The 26789-nt window shown below is 35.0% G+C and overlaps 1 protein-coding gene across 1 annotated transcript; it reads left to right on the top strand.

The window, feature by feature from the left end:
- Positions 1-24188: 24188 nt before the first annotated feature.
- Positions 24189-26298, top strand: LOC117906166 (patatin-like protein 2). The gene is made up of 7 exons (XM_034819127.1): positions 24189-24403; positions 24552-24736; positions 24863-25052; positions 25179-25340; positions 25428-25730; positions 25899-26071; positions 26160-26298. The coding sequence occupies exons 1-7, from the start codon at positions 24269-24271 to the stop codon at positions 26251-26253; spliced, it is 1242 nt and encodes a 413-aa protein (XP_034675018.1). The 5' UTR covers positions 24189-24268; the 3' UTR covers positions 26254-26298.
- Positions 26299-26789: the final 491 nt, after the last annotated feature.

Here is a 26789-nt window from a genome sequence, read left to right as displayed (position 1 = left end):
TATTAAATGTTGTACTTCTTTTTTATTACGTGGAAAAGGTAACTCTTGTACTTCCTTTATTTGAGCAGGATCTATCTCTATACCACACTCTATGACTAGGAAAACCAAAAACTTACCAATAGATACATCAAATGCACATTTAGTTGGATTTAACTTCATCCCAAAGTGCGACAATAGGTTAAAAGCTTGTTGTAAATTTGCGTAGTGATCCTCCCGTTTCTAGTTTTTTAGAAGTATATCGTCTATATAAACTTTCATTGTTTTGCCTAACATTAGATAGAATATTGTAGACCCTCAATTTTGTCCCTTTAACACATGTCTTTAAGTTCGTTTTCAGTGCTCCATAGTAGTTCCTTGGTGGCCCAGTACTACTCACCACTTAGCTTTTTCTGAGTCACCTTGGAGACTTTGGTTGAGGGATTATTTGATCCCTTATTGTGACCCTTGGCAGCCCTAACTTAGACTTAGGTTTTTCTTGTTTTTTTTAGGATAGCTTTTAGATACACTTGGCCAATTAGGCAGAACCCTAGGCCCACTTAGGCACCCTAGGCCCATTAAGGCCCTCTAGGCTCACTTAGCCATCCTAGGCCTACTTAGACAATTTAGGTTCGCTTAGATACACTTAGGCACTTTAAGCCCATCTAGGTGCACTTGGCCAATTAGGCAGAACCTTAGGTCCACTTAAGCACTTTTCTAGGTTTAGTTTCACTGAAATTTGTTTTCTCGTTTTTTTCTTTATTCATTTATTTTATTGATTAATTTTAGGTTTAAGTGAGTTTTGATTTATTTTATATCATTATTATCTGTATTATTTTTTTTGTTTATTTATTTTATTTTATGATTGTATGAAAGGATTTTTTTTTTTTTTTAATTTTTTTGGTGGTTTGAGTTTGACACCTTGATTATTATTATATGTTGCATTAGTTTAACTTCTTTTTATTGAAGATGTCTATTATTTATTTATTTATTTATTTATGTATTATACTTTTCATCTATTTATTCATATTTTCTTATTTACTTATTTAATCACTTCTCCAAACTTTAGTGAAACCAATGTTGACTTTTAACCACTTGAATTATTTCGACTTCAGATATGCTTGAGATTGCTTAACTAATTTTGATTGAATAATCTTGTTCTTTTTATCCTTTTTTATTTTATTTTTATCTTCAATCTCCGAATTTTATTTCTTTTCTTTTTTTATCTTTTTATTTTGCATGAGGAAACGGGCTGCTATTGACTTTCGAGAGAATATCCACATCTTTAAAAGAAAGAAAATTACCAAAGCTGGTTTTGGTAAATGAAAATAAGAAGATGAAGCGTGTACATGGACGGAAAAGTGAGTTGTGTTCAGAATGAAGTGAAATTCTGAGCCGCATAGAAAAGACATATTCGGCTGGTCAAAGAGGGACGCCTATGGGAAGGGATCAAGATGGCTTGAAGGTGATTCCCGACATGTAAAGAAAACATATTCAGTGGCTCAAAAGAGGATGCTCATGGGAATGAATGAGGCCAGTTATATGGGAAAGATACAGAGGAAGAGAAGAGTTTTTTTTTTAGGAAAGGAAATTTTCAGAGAAGCGTGATGAAGGGAAGGGGCTGCTGTTCCTTCCATTACCGTGGCTGGAGAGAGGAGTTGAATGGGGGGAAGGACGTTTTTTACAGAGGATCAGCAACGTTCGGAGGGAGAGGAAGACGTCATTCTTTGTGATCGTGAGTGCCATCTTCATAGTTGATCGTCACTCACATCTCCATCATGGACTTGGAAAGAAGGGCTACAACTAAAGATTACCACTTGTCTCTGTCTTGAGAAGTTCATCAGCAGTGTGCTTTCTCTCAGATCAACCAGACGTCTCACCACGGGAACACCGGCTTCACCACTGCCAGTCCGCACGTCTTGATCATTCTCCCATCACCATAACAAGAAACACCTGCAATGCCGTATTAATCATCATCGAACCGGTATCTTCTCATCTCGGCATCTGCATCTCAAAAATCTTTTGGTTTTTGGGTGCATCAAATCTCCATAGAAAGGCTGAAGAGTACGCCTTCATCTAAGAGGAGGTTTCAAGTTTCTGTTGGCATCTCCATTTCCGACGTCTTTTTCTTAGGAAATTTGAGATTTTTGTTCACACCTTCAGCACCAACTCCACGCTGCAATTTGTAGCTGCATGCCTCCCCCCCACGATCTGTATCCATCGCCAGTTCACGCATCAAGTCTTCATCCCCACGGGCTGCATCCACTTCCAGTCTACACATCAAGTCTTCATCCACACAGCTGCCACTTTGAGGAGAAAACAGTCCACGCACCAACAGATCCTCCACGGGGAGCATTTTCAGCGTCAACTCCACATCATAGCTGGTGGTCATTTTCTTGCTCTTCACCACACATCCGGTTTGCTTTGATAACCGGCCAACACCAAGCACAACAGTCGGTGATCCTCTACTCGTTCTTCACCGTACCAGCCGCACATCACCTTGCCTTGGTAGCATCACAGCCGACTAGGTAAGTTAGTTTATTTTTATATAGGCTTTCAAGAGAATTTAAGGTTTAGTTTATTTTCACTTTGGATTATTATGTTGGGATGAAGTGGTTTGACTTATTATGTTAGTTTTAATATATTTTGTTTTAGTATGGCAACATGAATCTCACTCTTATTTAATTTCGATTTATTACATAAAGATTATAATTGTGTTTAAAGCTAATTTTGATTTATCGTATTAAATTCAGAAAATGCAATTTTATGTAAATTTAACTTTCAAAAAAAATAATATGTAATTTGATCTCTATTTAATTTGGTTTTTGATTCAATTAATTATTTGTTATTTATTTATTTATTTATTTGCTACTAATTTAGTTATTTGTTATTTATTTATTTATTAATAAGATTGACCCTATGGGTTAAATATTCAATTTCAAAAAAAAAAAAAAAAAAAAAAAAATCTGTTTTGGGTAGTTTGTTTCAACTTTAGGTTTAAGTAAAATATTAGTTTGTCGAAATGATTTATTTTATGTGTTAAATATTTGATTTTAGACTTGCCTTAATTAGTGTTGAAAACATTTGTTAAGTTTATATTTTATTTTAGTAATGTAAGTTTATTTAAAAAAATTAATTCCATGAGTTCGTATTTTGTTTTAGCTATATTTATTTATTCACGTGTTATCTATTTGTTTATTTATTAATAAGATTGATTTTATAGGTTAGAAATTTAGTTTAAAATTTTTTTTTAGACAGTTTTTTTTAATTTAATTTCAGGTTTAAGTAAAATTTTAGTTCGTTAAAATAATTGATCTTATGTATTAGATATGTGATTTTTTAGATTTGCCTTAATTAGCGTTTAATTCGTTCACCTATTCGATTTAGGTATTTTATATAATATTAGTTCATTAATAAAGTTAATTCTATGTTTGAAAATTATTGTTTGCTTTGATTTAATTTGGCTCATTTTAGTTAATCTAGATGTGTTTGTGTGTTTAATTGATCTCATGCTAATTCTTGATTGTTATTCTTAATAGATGTGTTTCTTAAATATTCGTCATTAATTCTTGGTGGGTATCTCGTTAGCTTATTTGATCTAAGTTTAAATAGTTTAATTGCCTTGGTAGTCTCTAATAAAATTTACTTTTCAGAGGCCATCGGAAAATAGTGAAGATTGGCCTCCAATCTCACCACTTCAATTTTCTCGGTTGTCAAAAATTCTGCTTTGTGATTTTGTTCTCTTTTGTTTTGCTTGGTATTTGATTCACACGTTTTATTGTTTTCAAATTAATTTCTTTCATTTTTAAAATATAACACTGTTTTCAAAAGATCCCTTTAAAAATCCATTTCAAAAATTCATTTAGAGTTCTTAGAATCAAAATCTCATTCCCTTTAGAAATCCATTTCAAAAATTCATTTAGAGTTCTTAGAATCAAAATCTCATTTTTTTAAATAATGTGCAACCATGTTTTGATCGGTTCACATCTTTCAAATAAAATTACAGTTTTGAATAAAACACGAATCAAAGCTTGTGGTCTCAAATAAATGGGATAATTCTAAGCTAGATTCGTGTATATCAATTGGGGAATTGGTGAAACCCCTGCATAAGAAAATCTTTTCAAAAATTATTTTTGTTGCCACTTTTGTCATTTGTTGAAATTATGTCTATCTTTTTTTAGGAATTGTATACAAGATGAGTTGATAATTAGTGTTTTCATATACTTTGATAATTTCTGCTATGCTAATTAGATAACGAGCATGCTAGGATTTCTATATTTTATTATTTATTATCTAACCCCTCATGTCTTATGGAAGCGCATTGTAAGTAATCTATGTTATCCAGGTACGTCCCCTATCACCTACTTTCTAAATTTTGTAAACAATCATGTCGCTGTGAAATATGCATATGTTTGATAATCCTTAGGTGCTTAGATGTATGCTAGATTCGCTATGATTAAATACATGTTGTGTGTTATACTTCTATACTAACTTTGATGTCTTGTGATAACACTTAAGAAGTAGTCCAGGTACGTACCCTAAATCTTCTTCATGATTGTGATTAATTTTACTGCTAAGCATGCTATTTTTCGAAATCACCTAGCCTACTTAGGTATCCATAATTAACCGATTAATTGCCACATTCCCCTTAACTTAGTTAGTAGAGACCTTTATAGGGCTTAGAGGGGTGCTACCTTTTAAAGGTGCCTTCCCAATAGGTAACCTGATCCCCGGACTTAGACTCGGGTTTTTCAAAGACATGCTTTTTCCAAAAATTATGGAGTCACATTTTAGGGTTTTCTTTCTTGTTTTATTTTCCCTTTAAAATAAAAATAAAATAAGTGGCGACTCCAACTTTTTCCAAAAATTAATTTTTCACGAATAAAAAGCGAGTCTCGCCGATCGAGTGAGGACGCACGTGCCAATTTGCGGGTCCACAAATTGGCAACTCCACTAGGGACCTTGAGGATCAAACTTGAACACTATTTAAGGAAAATGTGGCATTTAATTGGTCGATTAGTGGGTACCTCTTTTTAGGCAAGGTGATTTGACTTGCTTGCTTATTTGGTTTGCTATCTTAACATGTTTGATTGCCTTGGATGATCACTTGATTGTTTTGCTCACTTAGCATGATTCACTCTCACATATACTAGATAGGACTTTGTTTGTTTGATATTTATTTGATTCGCATGACTGTTTGATGTGATCACTTAACTGTTTGATGTGATCACTTAACTGTTTGTTCACTTTAGCATGATTCACTCTCACATATGCTAGATAGGACTTGGATTGTTTGATATTTATCTGCTTCGCATGACTGCTTGTTGCATGAAAACCCTTTCTCTTGCATGTTCGAATGATTGCTTGTCTTTGTTCACTATTTCACTTTAGATTTTAGGTTTTTCGGATGCACCCACATCCTTCACTATGCACTTTAGATTATCCCTGAGCGCTGAGAGATGGGAGAGCCTTCACCGTTAGGAAACCCCTTGGGAACGCAAGGAAGTGCATGTGTGGAGGTGATGACCACCTTGCATGGAAGCACCCCGTCTCCTTGGAGGCGTGCAGAGGGTTGCGTACCGCCGGAGGGTACGATCGCTTCTGCTAGGGATCCTTTAACCCACCCATTTTATCTTATAGAGCCGCCTTAACCTTGTAGGTTAACCTTGTAGATTTCATTCTTTCTCTTAACTTGGTAGAACTTTAATATCTCATGCTTTATGAAAGAGTACTTCAGTCTTACAATTTCTTTTTCTATTAAAATTTATTTCAAGATCTTACAATTTTTTCTAAAGAAAGTCTATACATCTATCTCTTTTACTTCATACCATCATGGAAGGAGCAAATTAAAATCACCGTAGCAACCTCCAACATATGGGAATCTAATTAATTACCATCCTCAACATTGATGAAGGTGGGATAAAAAGGATTATCCTAGGAATTAACTACCCTTAACTTTCTAGAGTCTGAACTTCAGGTAAGATCTAAATATCAACAAGCTCCCCAAGCATCAGGAGCATCACTCTTCTATTCCATATATGAAGAGTGATACTAATCATGACATTCATATCTACAAGCTACCTCTGCCATATCAATTCAACCAGAATTTTGGCATTTATGCCATTTTTCACCTGTGTATATTTAAATGGAGGGCGTTTTTGAAGCTGCAACAATTTTCTATATTACCACTTCATTTGTGTTGTTAACAGTGGTTCTTACAATGCAGGTATTAACTCTAAGTGGTTTCTACTAGGTTTAGAAGTTGGATAGAGGGGATTGAAGAATTGTAAACTATTTTGATATGATGCTGGGACAAGCACAGGTGGTCTTGTGACTGTCATACTAACTGCACCTAGTAAGACAATTGGCCCATGTTTGCCGCCAAAGGCATTGAGAATCTCTACCTTAATCAGTCTCCTAAAATTTGCCCACAACCAAAGAATTCATTAACCAGTATAATTATGTTGAATTGAATGTCACAAAGTTACTATTTTTATAGTTGTTAACATGATTTTTTTCTTCTTTTTTTTTTTTTCCTAAATGACAGTTATGTTTTACCTCATTATAAAGATAATCAAAGCCTTACTAAGTCCAAAATATGTTGGAAAGTTTTTGCAAAGCCTTGTTAAGGAAAAACTTAAAGACAAACAACTATGGATATGGTTGACTTCCATATATATTGGGATGGTTAACTAGTATTGGTTTCACCCCACTAGTGAATGTGTTTACTCAAGCAAGCACAGATATGGTAGACTTCCATATTTCCATGGTTTTTCAAGCCCTTCTCTCAGGAAAGAATTACCTTCGGATTCAGGTAGGCATACATGCTCATGCACGTCTTTATACAAGCATTGATACAACATCAAAGCTATTGTTGTTAAAATCCTCTATATTCTTGGAGATGAAAAATGATTTTCTTCCTTGTTTTCTGGTCCACCATAACACTAGTTTTGACACCTTCAAATAAAAATTAAACTGTTGGATGATACCCTAAAAGGACTAGTATCTTCAGTTGATATTGCCATGGAAGAAAGTAAAAAATCTTGTAAAAGTTGGGGAACGACTCCTAAAGAAACCAGTTTCAAGGATGAATTTAATTTGGAGTCGGGTATCTTTGTTCCTACTAATCAAGAGACCAATGAAGAGGCCCACATAAGGTTTGTAGAAATACATTTTTTATTTTTTATTTTCTGAATCAATATCACAATCACAATAAGTAGCTTTCAATCCTGCAGGTTTGCAAACCTGCTCTACCAAGAAAAGAAGCTTCATAGCTAAGTCGCCTCATGGCATCATCAATTTAAAATTAGCTATTTTCTTCTATAATTGATTGTGCTGTAATAAACTTCCCCTTAGCTTGGGTTTGGTTAGCTGCAATCGGCCTTAATTTAGATTCATAACCATTATTTAGAGAGTGAATAATCACGGGTAGACTGTAATATTGCTAATGAACTGTGAAAGAATGAAATATTCTTTTGGACTTCTTTTGTGTGTTTGGTTTGCAATTCAATTTTGCTACAATCTTCTATTGGATACATGTGAGTTAGATTTCTGATTTTTTTTTTTTTTTTCAGAAAACAACGTTTAAGATGTCACTTGCTTGAAATAGTTGAATCCATAAAAGTTAAAATCTGGATGTGGAACAAGCAAAAACCTGAAGAAGTCAGAAACTATAAAGTCGGGTATGTTTGACGCGAAATAATTAAAAAGATCCGTGTGTGGCACAGACGAAGAATCATATGGGTAGTCAGCTATTGACCACTGTAAGTCTTCGAGGCATATTCTTAAACAGAAGACCTCTATGCACCTAGGTATTGAATTCAGTGCCCATGTTAGGCCTGGTCCACTTACTTTTAAGAGCCAAAATAGTGAATGCAAGAGACCAGGTCAATATGACTAGGTCTAGGGATCCGATAAGGTAAAGTAAGAGAAACTCCAAGTGAATCTATCTTCTATATTTGCGCTTCTCCCTTCATCTAATTGGGTGAAGCAAAATGGATGGATTACTAAGAAAACTTCAAGCACTTTTCCTTCAGCCCCATCTTCATCCAAAGTAAATGAAAATGCGAGTTAAGTCGGTGTTTTAACAACTTCAGAATTTTGCCATTAGCTCATTTTTCTCAATTCATCCAAGCCCTTAAATCATACCTCCACACGCGAGACTTTTTGGTAGAAAGTTGTGCATACTAGGAAGACATGAACCCCTATCTCACATATGTTAATTGATCCACATAAGTTGAGATATCAAAGGTACGCATGGTAAAAGAAAACCCTTAAACAAAAGTAGCTGGGCTATAAAGGATTGCCATTATTTATTGCCTTGATCAGATCAAGTCTATATATGTGATAAATGGTAAGCAAATGGACTTCCCAGGTTATAAAGCCTCACAAATAATCAGGAATGCATTGTTAATTACATTAGATCATATCTAGCTAGCTTCCATGAAAAGCAATAGTTCTGCCCTGGTTAGTTACCCATCCTATTATATATGGGTTTGTAGGTTCAGTTTGTGAAAATGAAAGATCTAACCAGGAGAAGGCATTGCATATATATGTGAAGTATTGAGTCTGTAAGTAAACTAGTGAGGTGTGATGCAGGGTTGTGTGTTTTGATTTTTTATTTAGTTCCTTTTATTTAGCATCATTATATATGGTGAAAAAAAATATCTCAGAATAAAATAGTTCTTGCATGGATTGTGGTATTGAAATGAGGTGAGAGCTTAATTTGGAATGGTGGAATGGTCAAGGCCACTGATTAAAAAGATCAACATAAGCTTTACAAAGACCATAAGGAACAAAGTATTTCCAGCATATGTACCCATAATCCCAATTCTGTAGAGAAGTTGGAATTATCTTGCATTAGTATTATTTCTGCTCTAGGTTCAGCTAAACTTGAAAATGAATAGGCCACGTTGTGTAAGAAATTTGAAACTTCTAGTGAATTGTTCACTAATTCACTAGGGCGATCAGATTTCCATAGTTGAACAGCCCTTTCTGCGAGTGTTTAGCTAGGTTGGCAATTCCAGACAAAATTCCTAAGTGTCCCCTAACTCGGCTTTCCAATTCCTCTTCGGACTACTTGACTTTGAAGACTAAGACTTTGCTAAGAGGCCGAGGTATGTAGCCGAGTGTGTGGTGATTGAATGTGAATCAACCCTGTTTGTAATCTTTAAATGTGTTAGAAAAATTGTTTTTGGTGCAAGGCTTTTATTCCCCTGTTTCTGGATCGATCTAGGTGCAAGGGCAAATCGATCCAACTAACTTGTTTTTAAGATCAAATCTCAGCCATTAGATTAAGGGATTCTTTTTACACTTTAAAACACAATCTTCTCTCATTTTCTGGGTAGTGACTGCAGAAAACGTGGAGAGAGTTGCAGCCACTCCATGTGTTTTTCAATTTCTCATCTCTTTTCCTAATTTAGGGGTTTTTGGTTGCAAAGAAAATCCAATTCTCTTAATGTTTTCCAAACTAGTTTTTAATGGATTTTCTTGAGCAATAAATGGGTTGATTCATTCCTTCATTCATATCTCAATCTCTCATTCTATTTGGGTTTGTGCAAAAACCATTTTCTTCTTGTGTGGATTCAAGAAGAGGCTGAGATTGAGCTTGGTGCGGACTTCGAGTGTGCTCCGAAAGATGAAGGTGAGAAGCTGAAAGTGAAGGTACTAGTTAAGTGGTTCGGGAAGGATTGGTTGGCTTAAGTTAGGTAAAACCTTGTACTCAGTTTTTATTCTTCATAGTGGAGTTTTTCAATCGGTGGTAGGCCCATGATTTTTTATCTCTTTAGAGGTTTTTCACGTTAAAATTCGGTGTTAATTGTCTCTTTCTCTCACTTTACACTTTGATTTATGTTTTTAATATTATTGATTACTTGGGCAAACATGTTGAATGGAAGAAATATGAGGTGATATAAGTGTAATGATCCATGGAATATCCTTAATAATTTTTTTGCTCATTTTGGTTAATGATATCATGAAGTAAATTGATATGAGTTGAGGAGATATTTGTTCTTTTGATTCATTTTTGAGGATTGTTGAAGCATTTGCATGTGTATTGCATTTATAAATTGTTGGGAGAGTGTTGGTCCATACATTCTTGCTTGTGTATGTTATGCTTTGTTGAATAGTTGTTGGAAAAGAAGTTTCTTGACATTGAGAAAGTCTAAGGTTAGGTAATCTTTGTTGGGAGAATTTTTAAATTGTTCTACAACACCTATTCACCCCCTTCCCCTCTAGATGTAATCCATTATTGAGATTTACCTTTTCAATTGGTATCAGAGCAGGTTTTTAAAGAAAAAAATCATTTTCGGTCCTTGAATCTCAATCATGGAACCTCATCAAGAGGGAGCTTCCATTGGGAGACTAGTATTTTTAACTGACGAAAATTATTCTCATTGGAAAGTGAGAATGCAATATTTTCTCAAAATGCAAAGTGAAAAAGTTTGGAACATCGTTGAATTTGGTTGGTCTCCACCTAAGGTGTTGGATAGAGAAGGTAGACCAACTAATGTTATCAAGCCTAAATTGGAATGGGATAGAAGTGAAAATGAAGCAAGTGAGAATAATGCTAGAGTCATGTACTCCATCTTCAATGCCATTAGTACGGATGAATTTCGTAGGATTGCTACATGCACTTCAGCTAAGGAGGCTTGGGATATCCTCCAAGTGACTCATGAAGGAACTAATGCCGTGAAAGTGTCCAAGCTTCAAATGTTGACTTCTAGGTTTGAGACCATTAGAATGGATGATCATGAAACTTTAGAGAATTTCATGCAAAACTGATGGACATTGTGAATTCTAGCTTCAATCTAGGTGAACCCATCTCTAACTCTAAGGTGCTTCAAAAAATTTTAAGGTCTCTTCTGGAGAGATTTAGAGCTAAAGTCACCGCCATTAAAGAGTCTAAGGATGTGGATTCCTTGAAGATAGATGAACTTATAGGTTCCCTCCAAACCTTTGAGATTACTCTTGTATCACCTAGGAAAGCTAAGGGAATTGCTTTAAAAGCTATTAAAGAAGAGTCCCTAAGTTTTGAAAGTGAGGATGATGAGAAAATGTCGGAGGGTGATCTTACTAAGTTTGCTAAAAAAATTCAAGTACATGAAATTCATAAAAGACAAGAAAGAATCAAATGATGGTAAAAAAAATGGAGGAAATCAATTGGAAAAGAGAAAAAGATGGAGAAAGGTGTGAAAAAAGAGTTGAAAATTGGAAGGATGCTTCATGTAAGCAACTCCAGCTGGAGATACTAAGCTCATGTATCACTATGGAATGCATTCATGCATTCAGCCACAATGGTATAGTATGCATTTTTATTCTCATCAGGTGAGATGGAAAATGATTAATATAGATAGGGCATGTACTTGTGAATGAAAACACTGATAAAATGTTTACTTCTATTTGTAACGAAATCATGGTTTTATATATTAAGAAAAAAACAAAAAAAAAAAAAACTGAATAAACTGTATACATATTTGAAAAGAAAGCACAAGCCCACAGGATCCATCAAAAAACCCGAATTTCCGCCTGAAGCTCAAACTCTAAGAAGTTCAGGATGATTCCTGGGATAGTCCCTCGAATACCACCTCCATCAATGCTAAGAATGGTAACTAGGTTTTCAAAAGTTGGAGGTTGTACTAGCAAATTTGTTCCTTCCATCAGAGATTGAGGACAATGTATAAAAGAGACAACTAGAGGAAGGTGTAGTTTTAAGAGGACTAGAGAAAGAGATTTGGAGTTGTAGGAGGCTTAATTTGAGAGATAGAATTGAAGTTGTTAAAGCTTTGAGTTCTCTCTGGTAAGGTGATGAAAGGTATTTATAGATTCCATAGTGTCTCCAGGCCTTGAGTTTCACCAATACCCCGAGAATAACCCTCTCCTATTTTACCACTAAACAATCACATGATTCCCAATTTGGCCGAACTTGTAGTTTCGTGGACAAGGGGAAGTTGTTCTACATATTCTTCACCAATGCAATAATTCTTTATATTCTAATCACTATAGCCTTTCCTGTATAGTAATGAGACCGGAAGGAATTGTAGGTTAGACCAAAAGAGAGTTGTAGGTAAAACAGTTGAAGAACATGGTAGCTACAAAGCACAAATGCGATCATGAATGGAGTTCTAAAATATGCTATTTATATCTGTGGATAGAATTAAATTAATCAAGCCACCAATTACCATTAACTCTGGCCTTAGCCAGAAATAAGAAATCTTTTGATAGCTCAATAACTGTACCTCAAAGGATACGGAAACAATTGAAATCTTATCAAGACTTACTAAGAAACTTGTGCAATATCAACAAATTTGTATAAAAACATATCAAAAAGTTTTGAAATGGAACCGGGGCGCCTTAAGCAGGACATTTGGGGAAGTCATCATTCCAAGCACGCCATTGACTGTAATTTTTGAAATTAAGGTGATGACTAGGTATAACACCGCTATGCTCCATAAACGCCATCAACTATGATTTTTGAAAGGCAATTAGGAATAGCACCACTATGCAAGGATAATAACAGGTGAATTCAACGCAATACAACAGGGAGACTGGAATTTGGATTTGATTCAATATGTTAGTTTTTTCCTAAAAATCAAATGAGAATTGCTTTACTTGCTATTTTAAATGAGAAGTGGGGTTGACATTAATTGAGATTGTAGATTCTATGTTGGCATCATGACTAATTGTTTCATGAATCAGTCTTCCAGAAAGATGAAAATGAAAAACTTCAAAATTTTTAACAAGAAAAGTCGGTGAACTATACCGATAGCAACTTTTTATATTCTTCTTAATCTTAATATTTGGAAACAGTTGCTTCTCCAATTTGGATGTTAGACCATCTCAATACCCCTCCATTTATCTTTTAGGGTTTGGATGGTTATAAAAGATCTTTTATAGCAGTACAGTTGACTACCTGCTCCTTGCAGGTTTGCAAAGCTACTCTCTGATGATTGATTCCTTTATATTTTCTCTCCCAAACGATTGTACTAAGCTGTATACCTCAAATTTGTCATTTATTATATGCTTCTGTAAGAAAATAATGTTTATTTGATATATAAATTTTCATCAATGTTAATTAAGTTATGAAATCACACACTTGATTGAACATGACAACATGCAACATTAACGAAAAAACAAAGGAATAGGTCTAGAAAAATTCCTTCTTTGAAGGTTAACTATATAACTATATAACGAAAAAAATTATCATATTTAGAGAATGTTTCATCAATCAACTTAATATAACTTAATGACTTAATTTAATTTAGATGTTTGGTTAATCAATTCAATAACTTAATATAATTTAATGTTCTCATGTTATTTATTAAGTAGATCAAACATATTTACTAAAATCATTTAATATCACAATTTAAAGTCAAAATTAATAACTTTAAAATAATTAATTTACTTTTAATGTCAAATATTTTTTCCTCATTTACTCATGTTTAGTGGGAGTATATTTTATAATCATGACTTTACATTTAATTCATATTTTATAGTTAATATTTTTACACTTATCTTATATATTTACAATACTTTACATATGAATATTTAATAAATAAATTTATTATTTAAAATTAGTTAAAATATAAATATTAATCAAAATTAATGAGAATAAATATGTTAATTTGATAATTTAAAATAGATTTTACGTTAACCAAACAACCTTAATATTTAAAATAAAATAAAAATAAGTAATAAGTTTTTAAGTTAACAATTTAAGAATAATTTAACTTAGGGTCAATTTAAGACACCCTTTGAGTAAAAGAATGGTTATGAGACCTAATATGCATCCTATTACAAAAGAATAACCATAATTTGATATGCATACTGAACCTAAATACTATAAGTTTAAGTTTTTTTGGAAAATTAGTAGTTCAAGATGGTATTAAAGCTTAGTTTGGTTGAAGGTCTTAATTTGCATATCTCCTGTTTGTTTTTCTAGATATGAATCCAAATTTTGTTTATATCTTCGCGTGTGGGGATGGGACTGCATGTGAGGGAAGGTGTTAAGGATCACATGAGGGTGTTAAGGAGCATGATATGCATATTGAACTCAAATCCTTCAAACTTAAGCTTTTAGGAAAATTGAGAGTTCATCACCATCTTCTCCAACATTAAGGTTTAGTTAGTTATGCATACAAAAATCTTTGGAATGTACTATTTCACCATTTATTTTCATGGTCCTCATTATCAGAAAAGAAACTTATTTACTATTGATATTCATGGTGATCTAGGTCAAACAACACCCAAGCATAGATGCCTTACTCTCGGTGACAAGCATAGGAACTTCAGCTAGCTGCTCCAACTTATCTCTCAAAGATTATGTCATAGGAAGAGTTAGAAAATTCAATCTTATTCGGAGTAGCTGTTCGTATTTAACGCGAAAATTAACACACAAATTCCAAATCATTGAATTCAACACATCTCAAAAATTCAAAGAATTAATTACATACCGTTTGAAGAACACGCAGCCATGTTAAATCGAGAGATCCCCTTCAATTTATAAACCTTAAATTCTTGATCTCTTCTTCTCCTTATCAAATTTTAATACACAAAATTATTTCCTTTAATTGATGGAAGAGAACTTACTAGCAAAAGGGGTTTTGTATCTTTCTTTTATAGATAGGAGAAGAGGGCCAAGAATAACTGTTCTGAACGTGTTATTCTAATAACTGTTTTATTCTTATTTACCCACTCCATCAAAGGGTAAATATCCTTACAACAGTTATTAACTATTTTGGGCATTCTTTAATTGGCTAAAAACTTTTGTAAGTGAATAAAAATGAAGACACTAGGTTAGTGGGCCACCCACTTAATTTTAACGTGGAAATAACAGTAGCTTCCAATAATCCGGTATTGTATATCTATTACTGAAAAACAAATGAGTGATGAATTGTTATAATAATTGTGACCTACTACTGATCCCTTTCAGGCTTTAATTTTCAGTGGTGAAGTGACTAGCGAGATTTGTGGGGGGGATTTCTCATTTCTTTTCTATAAAGCCAACTGATTGTGGTATCAAATTTGGAGCCTTCAAGTGAACAGACAAATTAGGAGGCTCTCATGAGGTATCAAATTAGTCTTAGATTCAGTTCTCATTGTAAATCTGTTTACTGTATAAAATTCTGTCCACTAATTATTGAATCAAAACTACATAGTAATTTCATTTCAGATGAGAACGCATGTGATCATAAACAACAATACGCCGGATTAATAAACAAGCCCCTCTACATATGCCACCTGTTCTTCTATCATTCATTAATACTGATCGAATTGCTCTCAATGTCACAGGTTTGCAGAAGTACTGTCACAAGAGAAACGCCTTCATGATGCCAAATCCCAGATGGATGTGCAGCAAATTAATCAGAAATAATCTTAAATTGAAGTTTATCAGTTCCAGTTCAATTAATTAGTATATTAGTAAATAAATGCCATGTAGTGTGATAACTTGATGTGTTGTGTGCCTTGTTTGAAGACAACAATATTTAAGTGATGTTGCATTCCTCAATTAACATTTAAAGTAGTTTAGGATATATATGTTAGCATCTTCCTCAATAATCTTATTTTATTTGTTAGGGCAAGTGTGGAAAATTTGAGTAGTATGCCTTAATATTCAAGTTATATACGGTGAAGGCTAGGTTCCGGTTCAACGATTCTTCTTCTTCTTCTTCTTCTTCTTCTTCGTACATCAGTTGTATCTTCTTTTTCTTCCTTTTAGCCTTCCTCTTCCCAGAAAAGACCTAGAGCTCATGGACCTAACCATTCTCAGTTTTCTATGACAGTAAAAGGACTTCTTCTTCCTCTTCCTCCCAACAAAGCCCCAGAGCTTATGGACAACTAACCATTCTCAGTTCACCATGACAGTAAAAGGATAAGCTAGCATACCCCAACTCTCAAACCCATTTGTCACACAAGGAGCAGTAACTGCATATGGAAGTTGTTATGCATATGAAATGCAAACCTTGCTCAAAACAGAATTACTACTTAGAATACATGGTGCAGTGATTAAGGGGAAAAAGGAATAGGATTTTGCTTTTATATTTCGAAATTATGAAACCTGCTGAAAGAGATACAACTGAAAAACATCTAGTGGTCTTTTATTGTCATGCTGTTTAATTAGAAGTAATGTGTGAACAAGCCTATGTTTTTAGCATCGAAAAATTTACTGAAAATAAGAAAGAAAGTATGAACTATTGGACAAGGAAAAAGTTAGGCTAAAACCAACCTATTCTCCCATTCAGCGTTGAAAGTTTTATGGAAGCATAACAGAATGGTATACCTTAATTTGTTGAATTCTCTAGTACTATTCATTCTTGATGCACAAGGTTGCCCTGCAATCAGCGCCACCCTGATTGACGCTTTCATGGTCGTTAGTATTATTGGCTGTTGGCACGTGGAAATTCCATTACCTATTAATCGCCGCACCAATTGACTCCTCCGCAACCAGATAAGGCACCACCTCTCACAAAAAATTAATGATAATAAAGTATGTTCAGAATGTCAATTACCAATTCTTGATCGTAACAACCAGGTATGTCCCCCTTATCATGTCGCTAGACACTTGAACCACAGTTATTTATGAATAAAGTATCGCCTTTGTTACATAAGTGTTTTTGACTGGTTAGTATAATCCATCTCATGTTCAGCTTGACCACTTCACCTAACTATTCTTACCTACAATTCTTTGAGAGTCCTCTTACCTAAAGTTCCCACACTATCTCTATGGGATTATCTTCTTGCCAAAGAAAATGGATACTGTTAAATTTTAGATCATACAGTATTGTATTCCTCCAAAGATGGCCATATCCAAGAATCCAAATTCAAAGCAAATACACATCATTGAAATTAAGTGGACCAGAAAGATCTCCATAAGTTGGTATCCTCCCTAGAAACCAACTTGTTCAATCCGAAAAATGAAAAAAGTTGTATATGTTTGACACTTGCAAAACAAATGAAACAAATTAGACATGATGCTTAAACACAATTTAATGCAAGAACCCAGAACCAGTTTCTTTGGTTACAGTTATTAAATCTAAAACTCGATAGTAATTAATTATTTTCCTCTTTGTTGGCACCCACACCATCACGGATTGTGATACTTTATCAAAAACAGAAGAGGCAAGTTGGGTGAAATATTATCTTAGGTTTGATGGTGGGTAATATTGTGAAAGTTTCAGAAGGACTATAGTGCTCTTTTGTGGCAGACGAAATAGGCGCTGAAAGTCCAAGAATAAAGACATGAGAGAGAGCTTGAAACAGAATTTAAGCATTTCAATCCCCACCTACAAAACAATAGTGCCACACCAACCCCACTACTCCACCAGCCTCAGAGCGCTTGTGACAAACAACTCACCAAAACGCCACCACCATCAAAATGACATAGCATACCCAAGTACTGGCTGCTGTTCCAACCATGGGAACTGGAGAGAATATAATTTGAAGGGAAGAGAGGAATTTGAAGAGAGACATCTCCGAAGAAACTGGGGTGCCGAAATTTTTTATTCGAAATTATAATAAAAAATAAAAAATAAAAAGTTTAATATAATTTTTTAATTTGAAATTATAATAAAAAATACTAAAAATTTGAATATTTTAAAATTAGTTAATATTTTAAATATATATATATAAATAATTAATTAATTTTAAATTTTTTATTTATTTTTCTTCATATTTCATTTTCTTCTATTAATTTCCTTCTTTATTTTCTTTTTACACTTTTTTCCTCAAATGTTACACGAGTCAAAAATGTTAATACAAGAGTCTATGAACGTATGTAAAAATCTATGAATGTCTTATTTTTCTGTGGTTTCCCTAGGACTCTATTAACCATTACTGGCCAGCGTTCCGGGACAGCAAGGTCTGGTGTTCAAGGCAGGGGTTAAGGTCGTGGCAGTGTAGAACTGACTAGGATTGTATTTATCAATGGACATAAACTGCTAGTGGGTGGTGCTCCTGGTTAATTAGCTGGGTCTAGGGATTCAATAAGCTAAAGTAAGAGAACCCTAACTCCAATTGAATCTACCTTATATTGGCTGATTTCTCTTCTTCCTTCATCTTAGCTGAAGCAAAATGGATGGGTTACAAAGGAAATTAACTTCAAGCACTCTTCCTTCAGCCCCATCTTCATCCAGAGTAAATAAAAATGCTAGTTAATTAAGGGTTTCAATATTGTTAGTTGTTTCTGAAGAAAAAGGGAAAGGGTTTACAACGAAAATCTGTTATTCATTCATGTTTCTGAAGATCAGTTCAAAATACCCAAAAGCATGCCTATATATAGAGCCTAGAGAACTACACCCATAACTGACTCACTAGATTACAAAACAGAAAATTCAACGGATTTATTACCAATACAAAAATACCCTGCTATTCTAATACTCCCCCTCAAGATGGAGAATGAATATTGTAAATTCCCATCTTGTTGAGAAGAAATTTAAACTGTGTTGGTAAGAGAGCCTTTGTAAGGAGATCTGCAATTTGATGTTCAGAAGATACATGCATTGTTTTGAGACAACCTGTTTGTATCTTCTCGCAAACAAGATGACAATCAATTTCTATATGTTTGGTCCGTTCGTTAAACACAAGATTGGCAGCAATGTGAAGTGTTGCTTCATTATCACAAAATAATATAGCTGGTTGTTTGTGTTCAATGTGAAAATCACGAAGGAGAGACATCAACCAGACTAGTTCACAAGTGGCATTTGCCATTGCTCGATATTTTGCCTCAGCTGACAAGCGTGAAACTATACTTTGTTTCTTAGACTTCCATGAAATCAATGATTCTCCAAGAAAAAAGCAAAACCTACTAATGGATCTTCTTGTATCTTTACAAGCACCCCAATCTAAGTTAGTAAAGGCTTTGAGTTGGGTTGTTGAAGAAGAAGAAAAGTACAGACCTTGGCCAACCGTACCTTTAATATATTGTAAAATTCGATGAACAGCTTGCAAGTGAGTAGATCTTGGGTTGGCAAGATACTGACTAAGTCGATTAACTGAGTAAGATAGATCAGGATGCGTGATTGTGAGATATAGGAGTTTGCCAATCAATCACCTATACAGTCCAGCATCTTCAAGAATCTTCCCATCATCTTGAGAAAGTTGGATATTAGATTCCATAGGTGTACTTGTGGGCTTACAACCCAAAAAACCTGTATCATATAGTAATTGAAGAGCATAATGTCTTTGGCTAACTGAAATCCCCTTACTTGACTTGGCAACTTCGAGACCAAGGAAATATTTAAGTTGTCCAAGGTCTTTGAGCTTAAATTGACTGTCAAGAAACCTTTTGAGATCTTAAATATGGTTAGAATTGTTGCTTGCAATGACAATGTCATCAACATACACCAATAAGGTAATAAGGGAGTCACCATCATATTTGGTCAACAAGGAATGATTCATAGCTGATTGTGTGAAACCTTTAGCTAACAGAACACCAGAAAATTTTGCAAACCATTGTCTAGAAGCTTGTTTCAACCCATAAATTGACTTGTGGAGCTTGCAAACAACATTGGAAGGTAAGGACTCCCCCTCACGGTGATACCTTGGAGAAAGGGACATGTAAACTCCTTAGGTCATATCATTGTGAAGGAATGCATTGTCAACGTCAAGTTGAGTGAGAAACCAGCCATGAATCGCAGCAGGAGCCAAAAAAAGCTTGACAATGACTAATTTTGCTATGGGAGAGAAGGTGTCAAGATAATCTACACCCTCTTATTGAGTATATCCCTTTGCAACAAGATGAGCTTTGTGACGCTCAAGAGAACCATCAACTCGAAATTTGAGCTTGTAGACCCATTTACATCCCACGGGATGTTTGTGGAGAGGAAGAGATGTCAAAGACCATGTAATTTTTTTCAAGAGCTTGAAGTTCGGCCTACATAGCTTGTTGCCACTCTGATATCACAACAGCTTCAGAGAAAGAAGTTGATTCAATGTGCGAAGAAATGACATGAACAAGAGCACAGTGAGAAGAGGAGAGCTTACCATAGCCAAAGACACTAGGAAGTGGATATGTTACAAAAGATGTAGATGAAACCGTGGAATAACAATGATAATCTTGGAGATATGATCGTAGTTTAGGGAGGCAAACAAGAAGAGAAGTGGAAAGGACAAAAGGTTTGGTAAAGACTATAGGGGTGAGATAATGTTTGGATCATTAGAAATAGAAGAGGGATTGTGAAAAGTATTAGGAATGGAAGAAGGAAGAACTCGATCAAAAATTAAATCACAAAAGGAAGAGTTTGAATCAGTGGACCGAAAAGGAAATAGAGATTCATGGAAAACTACATCACCGCTCATGTATATGGCATTGGTGGAAAGATTCAACAACTTGTAACCTTTATAACCAAGTGGGTAACCAAGAAACACTGAAGGGATGGCTCATGGAGAGAATTTTGTGCGATAGTGAGTAGGCTAGAACCATAACACAAGCAACCAAAAGCTCGAAAGTGAGTATAAGAGGGAACTTTATTGTACATAACTTCAAATGAAGTTTTGCTAGATAAGATAGGTGTTGGAGTCCTGTTAATAAGGTATGTGGCAATTAATATACAATCACGCCAGTATCCTAATGGGACATTGGATTGAAACAATAGTGTTTTTGCAACATTTAAAAGATGTTGGTGCTTATGCTCAACTACTGAATTTTGTTGAAGCATGTCAACGCAAGAATGAAAAGATAAAATCCCCTTTTCTCAAAAGAAATTTGAAAAAGAAAGCTCAAAGGCATTGTCACTATGCATTGATTTTATTTTAATACCAAATTGAGTATGAACAAGATTATAAAATGTTGGAAAGACATCAAGGACATCAAATTTAGCACGCATCAAGTATATCCAAGTAAATCGAGAAAAAACATCAACAATGGTAAGGAAATAACGAAAACCTTCATGTGTGGGGTGAGGAAAAGAACCCCATATATCAAGGTGCAATAATTCAAAACGAGACGATGAAACTGTATCTGAAGTTGGAAATGACAAACATTTTTGTTTAGCTACATGACAAATTGAACAATGAGAAGAGTGGCCAACAAATTGTTTGAGATTTAATACATCTTTTAATGAATTGAGCCTATTATAAGAGGAATGACCTAGACGGTAATGCCAAAGCTCGTGTTTCGTCTTTGAGGCATTATTACAAACAGTTGTGACACTAGAAGGTATAGGAAAAAGGTTGGAAGGATCCAAAACATAGAGATTGTCACTACATCTACCCATCCCAATCAACTTCCCATGCATATGGTCCAGGATAAAACAAGATTCAGATACAAAATTCACTAAGCAATGATGATATTGGGTGAGGGTACTAACAGAAAGAAGATTGAAATGAAACTGTGGGACATATAAAACATTTTTGATAATGAAACAATCAAACAATTCAACAGACCCTACTCTAGTGATAACAACAGAATGTCCATTTGGAAGAGTAACAGTGGAATTATGTGATGAAGAGGAGGTTTTGAACAATTTCAGGGAACAACACACATGGTGCGTTGCCCCAGTATCTAATACCCAAGAATAAGATGAAACCGGAATATGAGAAATAGAAGAGGAAAGAATCACTTTACCACTGAAACAAGACACAGAAGGACTTTCCTGCAGTTGTGATTCCACCAAGGCAATTGAGCTCCATTGTAGCTAGGAACTCAATAGGGCTATAAGTTGTTGACATTGAGTGGAGGAGAGATTGCCCAACATTGATTCAAAAGGAGCTGAGTCATCAGAGAGAACAAAAGCCTGATTAGTGTGAGCATGACCTGGTGTATTCTGCAATTTGGGTTTATATCCCGGTGGATATCCATGCATCTTATAGCACTTGTCAATAGCATGACCTTGGAGCCCACAGTGAGTGCACTAGGGATGTTGATGCTTCCCTTCAGAGGCAAGATTACCGGTATTAGCATTAGCCGAAGCCAAATTTGATTCACTTAAAACAACAAAATCAGACCGGGGAAATTCCATTATTAATGGTTCTTTGACGTTCCTCCTGGACTACTAACGCAAAAACTTTCGTGAGTGGTGAAATGGGTTCCATCATCAAAATCTGACCACGTGTCTGAGCATAAAAGTCATTAAGACCCATCAAAAACTGTATGACATACTCCTGTTGTTGAAACTCCAGCCACGCCTGCATTCCACCATAGTGACAAGCAGGTAAGGGTTGAAAGTTCTTGAGCTCTTCCCAAAGTATCTTGGAATGAGTATAACATGTGTTGACATCGAGCGCCCCTTGCTGCAAAGCAATCAAATGTTTCTTCAACTGAAATATATGAGGGGCGTTGCTTTGGCGAAAACGATCCCTCAGATCATTCCAAATCTCACAAGTTGTCGCACTGTACATCAATCTAATAAATACAACAGATTTATTACCAATACAAAAATGCCCTACTATTCTAATAAATACCTTTAGATTTTCAACATTGACTCATTTCTCAGTTCATTCCAGCCTTTAAATCATACTCTACATTGTGAACTTCTTTGGTAGAAAGTTGTGCAAACTATGAGGACAAGAAAACCCTATCTCATATATGAATTGCAGCAGATATTTAAGTTGAGATCAAAGCTACATATAACGAAACAAAACTTTTTAGGTAAATTGCATACAATGCTTCCATTATTTATATCCTTGATTGGATCAAGTCTATATAAGTAATAAATGTAATCAAATGGACTTTGGGGGTGATAAAGCATCGCAAAGAGTTAGGAATGGATTGATGGCATTACAGCATAAATAGCTAGCTTCCATGAAATAGAAACGAAGGGATGGCTTTGGAAGGGTGGAATGGTCAAGGACTCAAGGGCCCTGATTGAAAAGATCAAATCTAAACTGCTTTCAATTAAGTTGGGGTTTGGGTCAAATTTGGGATTTGAAATACGGGCCGGCATGGAGTTCTCAGAATTTCTGAATATTAATGCCCAGCTAAGCCCAGCAGCTAAGATTAACATGCAAAGACCATAAGGAACAAAGTATTTCCAGCATCAATCCCCAATTCTTTAGAGCTGTTCCAATAGTGCTGTAATAGTATTATTTTTGTTCTAGATTGAGCTCAACATGAAACTGAATAGGCCATGCTGTGTTCAAATTTTGAAGTTTCCAGTGAATGGTTCACAAATTCACTACGGCAACCAACAGATTTCCTTAGTTGACCAGTCCTTTCTTTTTTTTCACTTCACGGATGCGTTGCATCTTTGCCTAACCATGATAAACAAACATGATTTTCGTTCATAGATGTGAAGTTAACTTTTAAATACCAATTGACCACCGTTTGGTCGAGGTAAAGTGAAGTCCATAAGGGATGCTGTCACCCTTCATACTTCCAACCTTGCTAAATAAGTGCCTAACACAGATTGATAAAGATAAAAGTACTGAAAACTTTTTGTAGTTTAATATAATACAACCTATTTTTAGTTAGCTATAACTACCAGTCAACCAAGTCTTTGCACTGCACATAATCTAAAATTCACAGGACTCAGAACTGTAATTATAAAAAGTATTGGATAACCATGTAGTTTTCTACAAACTATAGAAGCCAATGATCGTGTGTACAATATTACAGATATTAAATATGAAAACCATGAGTTCATTAGGTCAAAAAAATCATGTCTAACAGGAAATTATATAAAACCTTGCTGCTTGACATTGAATTATCATTCCTTGTCATTCACAGTGCCGTGTTGGCCAGTACTTTTCATTCAAAATCATCGCCATCCCCAGTCAAGCACATCGATTTACAAACACAAAATTGTGTGCATTTAATAATAATTTTTTTTTTTTGGTTTGCACATTTAGCCTTGTCTCCACCATGATTCTTTGCACCAGACATAGCTAGAAACCAGAATCATTTCAGAATACTTAAGTGTTTCCATGACCTGTTCACAAACTGCATTAGTTAGGAAAAAATCCTATCTCAACCTTTATTGAGTCACCTAATCCTTCTTACCAGCTATTCTCTTTGGTCTTACCTACAGTTGCCAGGAGTCATGTCTATGACCATTTGGCTAGCTTCTATAAAACAAGAAGATACTGGTTGCTTGTAGACTTTTCAACTTATCCCGAATGATGAATCCGTGGTCCAACTTGAACCAGGTCCATTTAGAAAAGTATGAGCAAGAAAAATGAGGGATATATGCTAAGGAGTCTATAAATACTCCTGTCTAGTTATCAGAGAGAACTCCAAGTCTCTCTACATTTCTAAGTCTCCTGCAGAAACTTCAATTCTATTCTAAGTCTCTTGAAATAACAAGTCTCTCATTTTCTCTCCTCTATCACTCAAGTTCATACCTCCATCACTCCATCCCTAATGGGAGAAGGTCCAAAATCACCCCTACAGCCTCCAAGTTATGAAAACCTAATCACCATTCTCAGCATCGATGGAGGTGGAATAAGAGGGCTTATCCCAGGAACAGTCCTTGGCTTCCTGGAGTCTGAGCTTCAGGTAGGAAATATAAGGTTTTACATGATAATAACAAAATATGGCTTTTCCATTTGCCTTTAAAAATTAGCATATTCCTAATCTGAAACTTATATCCTATATTGGATATATTTTATACGTACTAACACTAGATTGTTTGGCCATGGTGCAGAAACTGGATGGTGAAGACGCGAGAATTTCAGATTATTTTGATGTGATTGGAGGAACAAGCACCGGTGGCCTCGTGACTGCCATGCTAACTACTCCCAATGAAAACACTGGCCGACCCTTGTTTTCTGCCAAAGATATCAAGGACTTCTACCTTGATCACTGCCCTAAGATTTTCCCACAGCACAGGTAACAAATATATCATGATGAACATCTTGATTAAGATGACAGGATGCTAGTATTTATGTATATAAAATTAACTAGACTCTACAATATTTTTTGTAGTTATTAACATGATCTTTCTTTTAAATGCAGTCATGATCCAATTCCTCATGTTACAAAGGTAGTTACAACCTTATCAGGACCAAAATATGATGGAAAGTATCTGCACAACCTTGTTAAAGAAAAACTAGGTGAAACACGATTACACCAGACCCTTACTAATGTTGTTATCCCAACATTTGACATCAAGCGCCTTCAGCCAACAATATTTTCGACTTATCAGGTTCATCTTCTTTCCACAATTTCATTTCCTTCTAATCCAAACTATGAAAATTAAGAGAATGTAATGAATGAAGGGAGCTATAATAACTTTCATATTAATACTATATGCTTGATTTCCCTGCTCTAGGTGAAGAGCAGACCAAGCTTAGATGCCTTACTGTCAGATATATGTATTGGAACCTCAGCAGCACCCACTTATCTTCCAGCTCATTATTTCGAAACCAAAGACCCTGCCGGGAGAGTTAGAGAATTCAACCTCATTGATGGTGGTGTAGCTGCAAATAATCCGGTACTCATTAACTTTGAAGTTGCATCTTAGACTTCCCAGTTTTATTTTTCTTTTCACAATTCAATTAATTATTGATTCTTGTTTCAGACTTTGGTTGCTATTGGGGAAGTGACCAAGGAGAACATCCGGGGTAGTCCTGATTTCTTTCCTATAAAGCCAATGGACTATGGCCGGTTTCTAGTAATATCCTTGGGAACTGGGTCATCAAAAGCCGAAGAAAAATATAATGCTGATGAAGCAGCCAAGTGGGGTGTGTTGGGATGGTTGAGCAGTGGTGGTTCCACCCCCTTAGTGCAAGCGTTTACCCAAGCAAGAGCAGATATGGTCGACTTACACCTTTCAGAGTTTTTTCAAGCCCTTCACTCTGAAAAAAGCTATCTTCGGATACAGGTACAGCTTTGCTGCTTGTGGTTTCGTAAATTCAGAGTCACTTACAAAGTCAAATTTCTTATTTAAATTTTGTTCTTCATAATTTACTGAGTCCTAAAAATATCTGAAAGTCAATTGCCTCTTCTGTTCCTTGTCTACCACTGATACTGACACAAAGGGTAAATACAGGATGATACATTGAGTGGTATAACATCATCAGTCGACATAGCCACAAAGGAAAATTTGGATGATCTTGTGAAAATTGGTGAGGAGTTGTTAAAGAAAAGGGTCTCAAGGGTTAACCTGGATACAGGTATCTTTGAGCCTTCAAATCACGAGACCAATGAGGAGGCTCTCACAAGGTATCTAACTATTTTTAGATTTTATTCTAGAGCTTTCTTAGTTAATTAACTAATCATATAATAATAAAAAATCCTTCTAATTTCTCAGTTTTGCAAGACTACTCTCCCAAGAGAAGCAACGTAGAGATACTAGGTCACCCCATGGACATGCTGCCGCTTCTAAAGGATTGGTCGTTGTCTGATATGAATGATTCCTACTGTTGTAATGAATTTCTAGTTAAGTTGGAGTCCCGTTTCTGACTGTCTGCCTTTTAATTCACTATTCTTATTGTAAAAATAAATCCCAAATGGGATATTTTTAATAACCAATTTAAGCGTTTCTAGTATTAAGGTATTGTAAGTCCATAGATTCCACTGAATTTCTTCTATGGTTCTGATAGGACTGTGCAAGTCAAAATCATTGTGATTTAGTGCGACAAGATTGAATGATTTTCATTATTTTCTTGAATAAGTTCTATTTTTGTATCAACCTAAATTATGGGAATGGCAATTAATTAGAATGGACTAGAAATAATACTTATCCTTTATAAATCTACAAGAGACACTGAGATGGGTTGAAACATATATATATATATATATATATGATAATCAAGGTAACACAGAACTTCCCAGAAATAAGATGAGAACAAATAGATGGATAGAATCTAAAAGAGAGTGCTAGGTCGATCCAGAATCCTTGTTGTCTCTCTTCAGTCATGGGAGCTTTCAGTAGCTTCTC

The sequence above is a fragment of the Vitis riparia genome, chromosome 18 (assembly GCF_004353265.1).
Source record: "Vitis riparia cultivar Riparia Gloire de Montpellier isolate 1030 chromosome 18, EGFV_Vit.rip_1.0, whole genome shotgun sequence".
Taxonomy (NCBI): Eukaryota; Viridiplantae; Streptophyta; class Magnoliopsida; order Vitales; family Vitaceae; genus Vitis; species Vitis riparia.
This window is presented reverse-complemented; position numbering and strand designations above follow the sequence as displayed.

Bases quoted from the DNA above. Each gene is read 5' to 3' on its own strand.
- LOC117906166 (XM_034819127.1), top strand. From the start codon at position 24,269: ATGGGAGAAGGTCCAAAATCACCCCTACAGCCTCCAAGTTATGAAAAC. The intron at 25,053-25,178 runs GTTCATCTTCTT...TCCCTGCTCTAG, and splicing joins CAATATTTTCGACTTATCAG to GTGAAGAGCAGACCAAGCTT. The intron at 25,341-25,427 runs GTACTCATTAAC...TTCTTGTTTCAG, and splicing joins GTGTAGCTGCAAATAATCCG to ACTTTGGTTGCTATTGGGGA.